Genomic DNA, 13,154 nt, shown 5'->3' with positions numbered 1-13,154 from the left:
TAGGTGTTGGGGTGCAGAGATTTTAAACCACGGTGGGAATTGAACTAACAAGCTCAAAGTTCACGTATTAAATCCCATTTCAGTGACTCAGTGACATGGAAGATGAAAGATGTCATGTGGGGAAAAAAAAAAAAAAAAGACCCACAAGAAAACAAAACTCACTTGGGTCAGATCAGTCAAAAAATACTGACTTCTAAAATTAATAACTGTCCTTAAAAAAATAACATTTGTCCTCAACTTTTCTGAAATTCTGGTTTTTATCTTCAAACTTACAAAGGCAAACGGTTCATACGACAAAGAACCTGCCTACACAAACACTTAAAAAAAAAATTCATTCTGAAACTTGTTTAAACAAGTAGTGGTTCAGTTTACATAAAGATCCCTTCAACAATGGCTAAACGGAAAGTGCGTTCTGGATTTTAATCCAAATATTAGGGACAAAGCACACGAATATGTGAACAATATTAGACAGTTATCTTTTATTTTACTACTGACAAAAAACATTTTTTCTTTAAAAAAAATAGGACTTCAGAACTAGATGTTTTTTTTTGTGTGTGTGTGTGTGTGTGTGTTTTTAAAGATTTTATTTATTTGTCATAGAGAGAAGCGAGAGCAAGCACAGGCAGACAGAGAGGCAGGCAGAGGCAGAGGGAGAAGCAGGCTCCCCGCCAAGCAAGGAGCCCGATGTGGGACTCGATCCCAGGACGCTGGGATCATGACCTGAGCCGAAGGCAGCCGCTTAACCAACCGAGCCACCCAGGCGTCCCCAGAATTAGCTGTTTTAAGACACTAGTTTAACACTGCCAAGAATACTATAGGAAAACAAAAACAGAAGACATATTTTGAACAGAGGCATGCAGCATTACAAGGTAATTTTTAAAAATATTTACTGTTTGTTTTTTAAAGTCATTTTATAGTATCTATGCTGTTCATTACACCCCAGCCCATGCCAGTGAATTCTGCATTTCTTTCTGTGGATACACGTTTTCTCCTCTTGGGCCCCTTCTCTTCTTTCCTCTGTCTCTCTTCCTCCCTCTCTCTCTCTCTCTGCGCCACCTTCTTTATCTCTGGCCTTTCTTTCGTTCATTCCATCAACCTAGGGTCCTGAACAAGTACCAGAAATGGCATTTTATGTCTCTTTATATATTCAGGTTCGACGAAGAGCGGCCTTAGAAAAGCTCCATAAATACTGGTTGGAAATTAGAATTGTGTGATGCATTCATATGGATCTTAAAGCCCATTTGCTTCGCTCTTTAGAATTTTCAAAGCATTTTAACATGTACTATTGGAGCTTCTTTCAAGGATCTTGAAAGAGGAAAAAGTGATCTTTTTACTTTTTCACGGGAGGACGGTATCACACCTCCAAGACACATCAAACGTGCTACACAGCGGAGAAGTCATGTGTCCATCCTTTAGAAGTCACAGACCACATGCTGCCTGCCTGGAGCTCTTGCGTTCCCACCTCCGCCCTTATTCTGCACTAGTCATTACACACCTGTGTACCCCAGTCCTGGAGAGCAAAGTCCCATATCTTAGTCACCCTTGACTCCTCCATGCACCTAACAACCTCGTTTTGCAGACAGAAGGTAGTGAATGCATGTTTGTTTGGTTTAGTAACGAAAAAGAAAAACAAAGGTAAATAAAAGACTGATCCAAGGATATGACCACCATCTCCTTACCCTGATTTCCAAATCCAAGTCAGGGAGCGCACCTGCCCTGTCCCCTACCCCCCATTCCCACCACAACGATGTGAGAAAAGGGTTTTTTCGTATAAATTTTAGAAATAGGGTCTTCTCCAAGCCTTCATTTTGTCCTCACCCGGGAGCTTTGGAAGCCGTCTGTAATAAAAGCTCCACTTCCTTTCCATTTTATGATTCTCACACTGCTTTCAGTGGATTGGAGCATTGTGGGACAAACAGAAGACCTAACATTAATTTCATGAATACTCTGAGGTCGGTAGACCAAAAGTCCATTCCCTGCTCAGCCACTCCTGCTTGTACAGCCTGTGACTCGGAGCAAATGACTTAACTCGCCGGGCCTGGAGTATTTGCCTCTGTAACACACAGGAACACACCCGCCTTCTGGGCTTGACGGGATTCTTTATTTTTTTTTTTATTTTTAAAGATTTTTTCTTGATTTATTTGACAGAGATCACAAGTAGGCAGAGAGGCAGGCAGAGAGAGAGAGAGGAGGAAGCAGGCTCCCCGCAGAGCAGAGAGCCCGATGCGGGGCTCGATCCCAGGACCCCGGGATCGCGACCCGAGCCGAAGGCAGAGGCCCAACCCACTGAGCCACCCAGGCGCCCCGCTTGACGGGATTCTTAAGGGGAGCCGGAAGGTTGGCCGCCTCCCGCACAAACCCAGCCCTCACTGCAGCTGCCTTGAAGATAGGATTCTGAGATTTCGGTTTTATCTTCATTTTGTGTTTTTGTCTCAGTGTGTAATTCTGAGGTTTGCCCAAGGATATTTTGCACCAATTGGGATAAGGTGAGAAGCAAAAAAGAAAAACAAAACAAAACAAAAACCAAACCAAAACATGAAAAAGAAGAAATGGATTAGGTATTAAATATGAGGCACTTCACCGGTTCCCCAAATTATCACAAGACATGAAATAAAAAGTTTGAGATGATTCAAAGAGAGTGACACATTTTAACAGCACAAAACTTACTCAAGGGATAAGAAAATTCAGAAAAAGGTGCCCTCTTTTCCTTCATTAAGGGGGGATGACACATGGGTATTTGGTCCTTAATGTCATAAGAATTTCTATTTTGAATTATTCCCCTAAGAGAAACCTCCCATTCATTCTGAGGGGGGAAAAAATTATTTACAAGTCATCTGGTTATTCCTCACGAAGTCAGCTCCTTTTCAACTTTTTTCAGGTGCTAGATGAAGCAAGGGACGTTATGTTTGCACGTCAAAAAAATTTCATTCCAGGGGCACCTGGCTGGCTCAATTGCAAGAGCATGAAACTCTTGATCGTGGGGTTGTGAGTTCGAGCCCCACGCTGGGTATAGAGATTACTAAATAAATAAACTTTAAAAAACAAATAAATAAAAAATTGTCAATGTGATTCCAAGCAAGCACTTAAAATCTGTTTGCTAAAGCATCATCAATTTCATGAAGTGTGGATTTCACCTTCAAGAGGCCCTCCCAGGTACTGGACCCGTCCAGTCCCAGGTGCGGGCGATAAGAAGTAAATGGTTGGGCTGTGCTAACATTTCTCCAGGATGTTGCCCCAAAGGAGAGGCTCACTGAGACTTGGGGGTCTGTGGGGCGGTACCTTTACTATCAGAACCACACCTACTGTTTCCCATGGAGGACAGAGAAAGAGAAAAGGGAAGGGTGGGGCCAGGCCGTGAGCAGCATGGCCTCCAGACTGAAGCAGCCCTCTAGAACCTCCTCATCTGGAAAGACCGGTTGGCTGAGGATTGAGCTGGACTCCCCAAGTCACACCCAAGCCCGCCTTTGCTCCACCCTAGGTAGTCAGCTCTGAGCCATCAGGGCCATCAGCAGGTTTTTTCTCTTTCCCAAGACATTTCAGTCACCTGAACTACGATGAAATTATGCCCATATTTAGAGGACAAAGTTAACTGCTGTTGAAAGCTGTTCTGTAGGGCTGACCAACAGGAGTTGGCTGAAGGCAGCATCACACTGTGTTTCTTCCTAAGCAGATGGAAACCCTACCAGAGGAATAACAAAAGAGTACAATGGTTATGAAATAAATATTTCACAGGAACGCAACAGAGTAAAAGCATTTTAGCTAGAAGAGTTTTCAAGTACAAAAGATAATTCTAACAGCCAAGGTTTTTGATCATTTCTTGACCCACTGTGGTATCCTGGATTCAAACGCAGCTCAGCCACTCACTAGCTGTGTGACCCGGGCCACATCGCAGTCACTACTTTAACCTCAGTTTACTATCTGTACAATGGGAACCTTCCAATAATGGACAGAAGATACCTGGCACATCACAGGTGTCTCCCGGGTGATGGTAACTATTATTAACTACTGATCTGATACTTTTATAAAAGATGGAACTTACTCAAAGTTAATAACCATGTCAGTGTTATCTGCTCTTGATTAAGCTAAACTGAATCTTACTTTGCAATCGCTTCCCAGAAAAATATTTAGAAGATCCCTGCTGTGAGTCACTGGACTCCAAGCCTGTTTTCTCAGACTCTCCCTGGCTTCTCGCATCCAGCTCTCAGGGGCAGCCTCCACTCCACCCGGCCGCAACCACTTTCCTATCCCACGGTCAGGCCACCACCCTCAATCAGACTTTCATCACCTCTCTCCTTCACTGCCTGATGGATTCCTTAAGCCACCTTCCTCCAGACCCAGCACACAGCTGCACAGAAACCATCCTACAGCTCACTACGACAGTCTGAGCTCCCTGCTCCTTCAGTGCAGGACTCTACCCCTTGGCTTCTGTGAAAACCTGCAATGGCTCCCCTCTGCCTATGCACATTCCCCACCATGGAGTCAAGGTGTCCCAAGGGCTGGTCCCAACCTGCCCTTCCTCCTTGATGTCTTACAGCTTCTCACTCAGAAAGGAGACTGTTCCACAGGCCTTGAATGTGTGCTCCTGGTCTTTCGTCTCCCAGATTTTTCTCCTGCTCCTCTCTCCCCCTGGAATGTTCTTTGCCCATCCATCCTGACCTGCTGAAACACTCCCAAGTCTAATTCAGCATCACTTTCTTTATAAAATCTCACTAGTGCCTCCACTACAGATGTTATCTTTAGGAAGCCTTGGAATCACTGATACTCTCCTGTCCATCATCCTTTTGTATTATGGTGCTTATTTTCCTTTAAGGAACTCCATTTCTTTCAAGAAGTCTTTGTCATAGAAAACAAAAAAAGTTTTTGTATTTTCAACCTTTGACTCTCCTTGACACCTAACACTCACCACATGTTCCGTAGTTACTGAATGAATGAATGAATGAATGAGTGGAACTGAGATACTTCCGTTGTTTAAGTACAGGGCTGTCCAGTCTACTACAAAAGATACATGGTCTAAAGGCACAGGCTGACAGGAGGGCAGAGGGGAGTAGCCTTGAGTTCCCTAGCCAACTTGGCCATGAATGGACTTGGGGATTTAGGGCAAGTCTTACTCTACTGGTCTCCAAAGTGGAAGAATGAGGCTTCTGTACACCTTTGCACTCTCCCCAGCCTTAAAATTCAATGCAAATGGACCCATGTATCTCTCACTAAGGAAGAGGCTTCTTTTTAAAAGAATTTAGTTAATTTATTTATTTGACAGGCAGAGAGGCAGGCAGAGAGAGAGAGGTGGAAGCAGGCTCCCTGCTGGGCAGAGAGCCCGATGCGGGGCTTGATCCCAGAATGTTGGGATCATGACATGAGCCGAAGGCAGAGGCTTTAGCCCACTGAGCCACCCAGGCGCCCCTAAAAGATAGTTTAAAACAAACTTTGTATCAAGTAAGGTTCACATGTATTTTGGCTTTGAAATCACAAGTTCTGGAGAAAAGTAAGCATTAACTTTATGACCACATATTTCTGAAGCTTAATCACCCTATTTGGCTTTTAATCCTCCAATAATATCCACACTTTGATCAGGGAAATATACAACTGTGGGACTTTGTCGCTTGGCCTCCAAATTTCACTATAGATTTGTCATTTCTTTTAACCAAAGGAACAAGACTGGGGTAGATCTGACTAAACGAAAAAGCATATTAGTATAACATCCTATACAACCAAAATCCACAGTTTAAATTTTCAAAAATATACCTCTTACATCGTCAAGCACATAACATTTACTGAACTTTCAAACACTGAGTAAAGAAAAAGAAATGAAAGTAGTTTTGATTCCATTCAGCCTACAATAAAGAAAACACAAAAGATGGGTAAGCAGGGAAGGAAGAAGAACCACAAATGAGATAAAATACTGTCTTAAGAACTGACAGTGTTCTTAATATAAAGCACAGACACAGGAAGATGTTTTAAAGTCATCTTAGAGAGAAAAAGGAGATTTAGGCTCTTTAAACACTCACTCAAATTAGTTTACTTAGGGAAAGGTTAGATACAAACACCAATTCTTTAAAATCGCACTTATTAAAAAAAAAAACACTCGGACAATAAAGTGGCAGTTTAAATAGACAAACTTAAATTCAACCAATAGCTTCCATGCCAGTTTTTGTGCCTTAAAAAGAAACAAAAACCTTTATTTAGAAAGACTTTGGGGGCAGAAAAGCACGTAGTGAATTCTTAATCCTCCATTTGGGGGCAGTCGGGTCAGAGATGAAATCCACCTTCTACAAAGTACATGCTCTGGGACAACAGTCCCTCCATGCAAAACCATTAAAAACACCAGAAAAAAAGTGTCGGGGCAAGTCCTGTCTCTCTTCAGTCAGTTCTCCTTATTTTTAAGATCCACAAGTCAGCAGTTACTGGGGATGTGTGTGTGTGTGTGTGTGTGTGTGCGCGCGCGCGCGTGCTAATTCTCATTCCAGAGGGGTCAGCCGCACCAGGGGCTGGCCAGGCATGCTGGGAGAATCCCCATTACTGGATCAAGAAAGAAGGGCCCCAGGATGACTCCAGCCCCCAAGCAAGATGCCCCGCTGCCGCTGCCGGGGGAGGGGGAGAAGAGGGGGGTGGGGGGAAGGGGGGGCGGAGGGGCGGGATATCAACATCAAAGCGCAGAAAGAAACGCCTTCCACCCAAATTACGTAATTCAAAATTTCAGTCTTGTCTTCCCTTCCCAGAGAGGTAAAACTTGACATACTCATAAACAGCTTTTAGGCTGGAAAAACAGAACACAAGGTATATACTATGGGAAAACATTGATCCTCCTCAAAACTTAGTGTCTCCGTGAAGGATCCTTACAGTTCGTTAGCGGATACATAATTCTTCACAAATTTACCTCTACAAGAGGCCGAGGGAGCAAAATAGTCCAATACCCAGTAATTGTTTATTGCCAATTTAAAAAAAAAAAAAAACGGACTCTGAATGAACACAATCATATTTTTTTAAAAAAATACAAAATCAAAATGAAATACTTGGTTCATAAGATGCCAGAAAAGAAAAATTGCTGCCCAAGAATCCTTGCGAAATTCCGACTGGACTATAAATGTGTGGGTTAAAAGAGCATGCTTCCCAAATACAGGAAGACTGGGAGGGAAAAGTAAAGTGTCAGATTTAATCGGTTGGCTAAGTTTTAAAACAAACTTAAAAACCAAAGTAATAACTGGCAAAACTTTCTCCCCATTTTTCCTAGTACTCGGTCCGTGTCTCCTGGAATTCCCCGGGGTGCATTATGTCCAAAAAACAAGAGCTCCAAGATCGAGACAATTCTTTGCTAACTCAAAAAGAGGAAATCAATTGCCAAGATGCTCGGGGAAAATAAAGACATAAATAAACCGAAGCAGAAAACAGGTCAGAAAACAGGTTGCAACTCGAGCAGTCCCTGCGTTCAAATCTGCTGGTAAAACAAAAAAACTCCTGGAGTGCATTCAGGCTGCTCCTCCCCAGCCTAAGGCCACAGGCAAGGTAAATAATTTTCTGGAACGCAGGCCAGTTTCCCAAAAGCCCTGCTGGGGAAGGGCTTGCAGGGGAGCGGGGAGGGCGCCGACCGCAAAATTCTCACGGTTCCCGTGGGCATCTGGCATCCAGCTCTGCGGACCCAGTAAAAGCAGCCTCATTATCTTCCCCCATCCACCCAAACGACCCCAGCGATCGGTTTCCGCAATGATTCTGAGAAACAGACCCTCCCCACATCCCGGGGGTCCCTCCGGGGTACCTGAATCGGGAGAGGCCCCCAGCGTCGCGGGCTGGCGCGGATGGGAAGCAGCGCCCACCCCGCCACATGTCCCCGCTGCCACCCGAAGACCCTGCGCCCGCGCTCGGCTACCAATAATACACCGAGGTCCTTCCTCCTGGGCTTTTTTAAAAGGAGGAAACCAAGGGCGCAGGCTCAGGGCCACAGGTACGGGGGCTGCGGCGCAGCGGGGCAAGGGGGCAGGCGTGTCCTGGCAGAGCCGGGACCTGGGCCCGGGCGACTGCTCCGGCCCGAAAGCTCAGTTTGGGAGGCAGGGGAGACCGAGGCGGGGCCTTCTTGAGACCCGACCCAGAGCCTCCGGACGCGCAGCCTCCTTACAAAAGCCCTGGGTGGCGGAGCCGCCAGGCGCCCGAGAGGGGTGGTCTCGGGGTGACCAGGAATTTAGGATAAGCCACCAGAGGCGGCGGAGCCCCGAATCCGAGCCCTGCCTACAGGTCAGGCCGGAATCCCCGCTCGTTTACTGTTCTACTTTTGGTAATAGTAGGTTAGGTAGGGTTTTGTTGTCACAGCCCCGCCCGACCTCCCACCTGCCGGCCGGGACAAAGGGGATGCCAGCTGGGCCCGGCGGCGCAGGGGGTGGAGGGGAGGAGTCCCCGCCGCGTCCTCCTGCACCGCTCGCCGGCCACCCTCCTGCCCCGGCTCGCGGGAAGCAAGAAGGTTGGGACGGAGAACCCGTTTGCAGGGAAGGACCGCTCCTCTCCGGGCGCCCACACCCACCCACCCGGGTGTGAGCAGCGCACGGGGCGGGAGGACACCGGGCTGCTGCCCCAGAGCCAGCAGGAAGTACTTTCACGAGCTCGAGCAAAACCACTTTCCTCCGCCAGGACCTGGGTTTTTTTTTCGTCGACCAGAGGAGGGCTCGTTCCTCCCTGTCCCAGCGTGCTGGGGTTCGGAGAGGAGAGCACGGAGACCCCGCGGGCCGGGCGCCCGGTGTCTGCCCGCTGGCCGGTACCCACCAGTAGCCGTCCGAGTTCTGGTCGGTGACCGTGCAGCGCCGGGAGTAGTACATCCTGCTGGTGCCCCCGCCGCCGCCCCCACCGCCGCCGCCGCCGCAGGTCACCTCGTAGCGCAGGTCGGGACCGGACTCCGCGCGGGTCATGCGGCCCAGCGTGTTGATCCGCGGGTGAGAGCCTCCGTTGCAGCTCATGTCGGCGGGCACTCAGAGACAGCTCAGCGCCGAGGCATAAGCGAGGGCGGGCGGGCTCGGAGAATGTGGGGTGGGGGGTTCGAAGGGAAGGCCCCCAAACTGGGAACCGGGGCGGGCGCGCAGTCGGTCGCGGGGACGCTCCTGGCCACCAGGGCCGTCCTGGCCGCTGCGAGCGCGGTGCGGCGGCCGGAGGTCGGGCGCGGGGACGACGACGGGCGGGGAGCAGGAGCGGCGCAAGAGCTGTGGCTCGGAGGGCGGCGAGGGCGCAGAGGAGCGGGCTCGCGGCTGGGTGTTGGTGTTGGTCGGTGGGGGCGCGAGTCTCCTCCCCGCTGGCACCCGGCGCCCAGGCCACACCTGGCGGGTTTCTTCCCAGGGCGGGGTGCGGCCGCTGCGCCTCCCCGCCCCACCGCGGGTGTCACCGACGCGCTCGGGCCGCCCCTCCCCACCGGCGCCCGCCGGCCCGCGGCTCCGCCCTGCGCCTCCGAGGCCCGGGGAACGCCGGCAGGGGCGGGGTCCCCGAGACCCGAGCGCCCCTGGCGCGGCTACCGAGGGGAGGGCGTGCGGCGGCGGGGCAAGCGTGGCCCCTGCTTTTCAGGATTTCCTCGGTCCCCGGGGCGGAAAGAAGACGAAAAAAAAATAAGGGCCATTCGATTGGAGGGTTACTTATTAAACACATACTTTTGCTAATTCCTGGAAACGGTGCCAGCCAAGCTTTGAACAGAAACATAATTGAGAAGAGCACGCTTAGATGGTGAGGTTTCATTTTAGGGAACTTTTTTTGGAATCTTCTTTTATTCCGGGATTTCAGAAAAGTTGTCTCAAAAGTCCGATTTCCGATGTGTAAAACGAGCCACCACTTCCTGGGGAAGTCTTCCCCATGAATAGTTAATTTCTTTGTTGTGAAGATTAAAAAGAACACACTAACCATTTTGCAGTAAGTAAAAGGAAAATATACATTGTCATTTATTTTACTTTGCCTGTTGGTGGTCATTTTGAGTAAGTTGCAAAGACTTCCACCTTCAGATCCAGTTTTTGTTGTTTTGTTGTTGTTTTATTTATTTATTTATTTATTTTTTTTTTTAAAGAACCTTGGGAACGTTTGCCTCACGCCCCTGAGCACCTTTTCACAGGATCCATCCCTTTCGAAAATCAGCTTTTCCCACAAGTCAGTGGCCTTCCTGGGACTTCAGTCTGAGAACAGCAAAGAATCCTGGACAGAGATACCCACTTGGTACAGATGAGTAAGTCAGAACATTCCAGCAACTTGCTCCAGGGCCCCCTCCCAGTTAGGTGTGAAACACACTGTAGTCTCTGAGACCAGGGCTGAGATGCAGACCCAGTCAGGCAATCCGCAAAAAACTGCTTTTATCATCTGGAGAACTGTTAGATTACTCTTTAATAAACACCATTTAAAGATCTTTATAATAAATATTTGTCCTCTTCCCAAGGAATGCCCATTAACTTAGCTTCATACACAATATATCCCAAAATGTTTGTGAACTGAAAAGAACGTAAATGGAACTACATTTACATGTCCTAAAGGGAGTAGGAAGTTTTCTAAAAGTTCCCATATTATAGCACCCCGAATCACAGCTCACTCTTTAGGCACAAATCTCCAACAAAACGTGCTGTTCTTGTTCTTCTCAATCAACCTCAGAGTTGACCAGATTAAATACCATGAGGTCAAAGTTTACCACTGTTAGCACACTCAGTAATTCCCATCACTGTCTCAGTTTAGACTCCTTTTTAATAAATGGTAATATGATAAAGTTCAAATTCAAATGATCACACTAGCTCTGATGTACAGACAGGAACGGTGTTTCTTCTGAACATTGAATCTTTAGCTCAAAGTCTTTATCAGCACAAACGGGCCATAATATCCATTGGCTGGAGGGAAGAAAAGCCATTTGGGATGTCGGTGCATAAGGCACGTAATTTAATTTGGGGTGTTTTGTTACCTCTCTGCGTCTCATTGGTTCAGCAAATAATTATAACCGACTGTATGGAGGGCTAGTGTAAGATTTTGGATAATACGAAGATGAATGAGGAGGCATTGTCACCGCCCTGAAAAATATAGTAAATCTTCAATTTAAAATCTTCAGGGATTTCTTTATTCTTATGCTGTGTAATGAGAAGATCATGCAATTGCACAGGAAAATTCTCCTAAAAAACAAGACAAATCTGTAAACCACAGCCCATTCATGACAAAAGCTCCACCTAACTCACAGTGGACCCAAACGCCACCCAGACTCACAGGGCTGTTCCATCTCTTTACAGACAGGGGAAGAGGTGAAAAGTACAACCCACCAATTACACACCTCTGGCTACCGTTACTTGGTAGCCTATCCTACAGATTCCTGAGCTCCTTTAGGGCATTTCCAGAAAGGGGATTTGCTAACCAAACATATCAGGTTTGGGAAGACAATGGCTTCTGTTTATCTTTCTCCAAGGAAGATAAAAAGATGAAATAAAAGATTGACATGTTAGATGGAATCCAGACATATACACATGAGTTGTCTAAATGAGCTCACCTTGTGGAAAGTCCCACATTGAAGGCTGGAGATCAGAAAATCAGAATTCTGATCTTAGTGCTACAATTTACTTGGGCAGGAGATCAATTTCTTCACATGCAAAATGGAAATAATAATCTTGCCCTGCTAATTTTATAATAGATGAACGTTCTTGAAAGCAGAAACCTTGTATAATGCTATCACCCATTAAATCAAAAGCTCTTGGCTAGATAGAAATCTTAGCTTTTAGTGTTTAATCCCCCATGAATCAATAAAATTCCCTTTTGCAGATGTTTAACCTTCATTCACTTAAAAAGCAGTTATTAGGGGCGCCTGGGTGGCTCAGTGGGTTGAGCCTCTGCCTTTGGCTCCGGTCATGATCTCAGGATCCTGGGATTGATCCCCGCTTCCAGATCTCTGCTCCGCGGGGAGCCTGCTTCCTCCTCTGTCTCTCTGCCTGCCTCTCTGCCGACTTGTGATCTGTCAAATGAATAAATAAAATCTTTAAAAAAAAAAAAAAGCAGTTATTAAACATCCACAATGTGAGATGCCTGGGTGGCTTAATCAGTTAAGCACCCGCCTACAGCTCAGGTCCTGATCCCAGCGTCCTGGGATGGAGTCCTGCATTGGGCTTCTTGCTCAGGGAGGGGAGTCTGCTTCTCCCTCTGCCTGCTCCACTTCTCTCTCTCCCAGCATGTGTTCTCTTTCTCTGACAAAAAAAATAAATAAAATCTAAAAAAAAAAAAAGATAAACATCTACTATGCGCTTCACAATAAGCTCAGCGAATGATCGCAGGAAGATGAATAAGGCGGGGCTCCCTTTCTGTAGGATATCAAGCCTGCCATAGGAAAACAAATCATTCCAGTACGTTTGATACAGTATTACAAACACATATTTATAGAATCCTGGGAGCACAGCACAAGAATTCAGCTTATTTCTTACAATGAGGCTTATAAAGTGCCCCATCCAAAATCTGGCAAAGCCCTCACTAGCTGACCTAAGTAAGGTCAGCTATTTTTTTCCTGGCCACTTGTAGATACATCCCCTTGTACTGTTAGAGACAGATCACTGACATGTAACTTTCTCTCTGGCTGACCTTAGAGATGACCTTGTGGTTAGGTAAGAGGCATCAGTCAGATCCTGAGCATATTTTTAAAACTAAACGGAGCACCTTGATTTCAATGAGATTAGAAGGGATCATTTACTTGCTCAAAACCCCATGGGAACTCTCTCATATCTCTTTGTTGGTGAAATGATATCCCTGAGCCACAGAAAAGATTTACAGCCCATGAGTTAAAATAGCTGTTTCTTCTGCCAGGGAAGCGGTATTTTAACAAATCATAACTACAGAAGCTAGGATTGGAACTATAACGTGAGGTAAAGAAAATGCCTATTAAAATACCAGATGGTTTAATCTTTGCTTTTTCTTTCTTGTGAGTAAATTACAATCCTCCAGAAATCATTAAATCTGGGTTCTCAGTATCCCCAAAATAAAATTGAGCTCTCCTTATTGAAACTACTCATTCAAGAAAGCAATTTGATAAACCACATAAATTTCATTTCAGAAGTAGGAAAATGTTGGCAAAACATATACATTAGCCCAGAACTCTCTTTATTATCCTTGGTTCAAATGTCCTTCAGGAATAGGAGAATTTTTTTATTTGATTTTACCAAGGGAAGGGGGTTAACTTTTAAAAACATTAAAAA

At 46.4% G+C, this 13,154-nt stretch overlaps 1 protein-coding gene across 3 annotated transcripts in view; it reads right to left on the bottom strand.

Moving 5' to 3' along the window:
* DSP (desmoplakin) overlaps positions 1–8,936 on the bottom strand; it is a gene marked incomplete at its 5' end in the record, with an annotated part of 45,541 nt that extends 36,605 nt beyond the window's left edge. For 2 of the 3 annotated variants that reach the window (XM_082729824.1, XM_082729826.1), the window contains one exon: positions 8,746–8,936. In XM_082729824.1, the coding sequence (XP_082585950.1) occupies positions 8,746–8,936 (191 nt within the window). Of the gene's footprint in view, positions 1–7,750; positions 7,876–8,745 lie in introns of those variants that run through there. The other variant, XM_082729825.1, reaches the window with a different exon arrangement.
* Between the last annotated feature and the right edge of the window lie 4,218 nt (positions 8,937–13,154).

This window comes from Mustela nivalis, assembly GCF_964662115.1.
Source record: "Mustela nivalis genome assembly, chromosome: 5".
Classification (NCBI taxonomy): domain Eukaryota; kingdom Metazoa; phylum Chordata; class Mammalia; order Carnivora; family Mustelidae; genus Mustela; species Mustela nivalis.
Note: the sequence above shows the minus strand (reverse complement) of the source record. Positions and strands in the feature narration are given on the sequence as shown.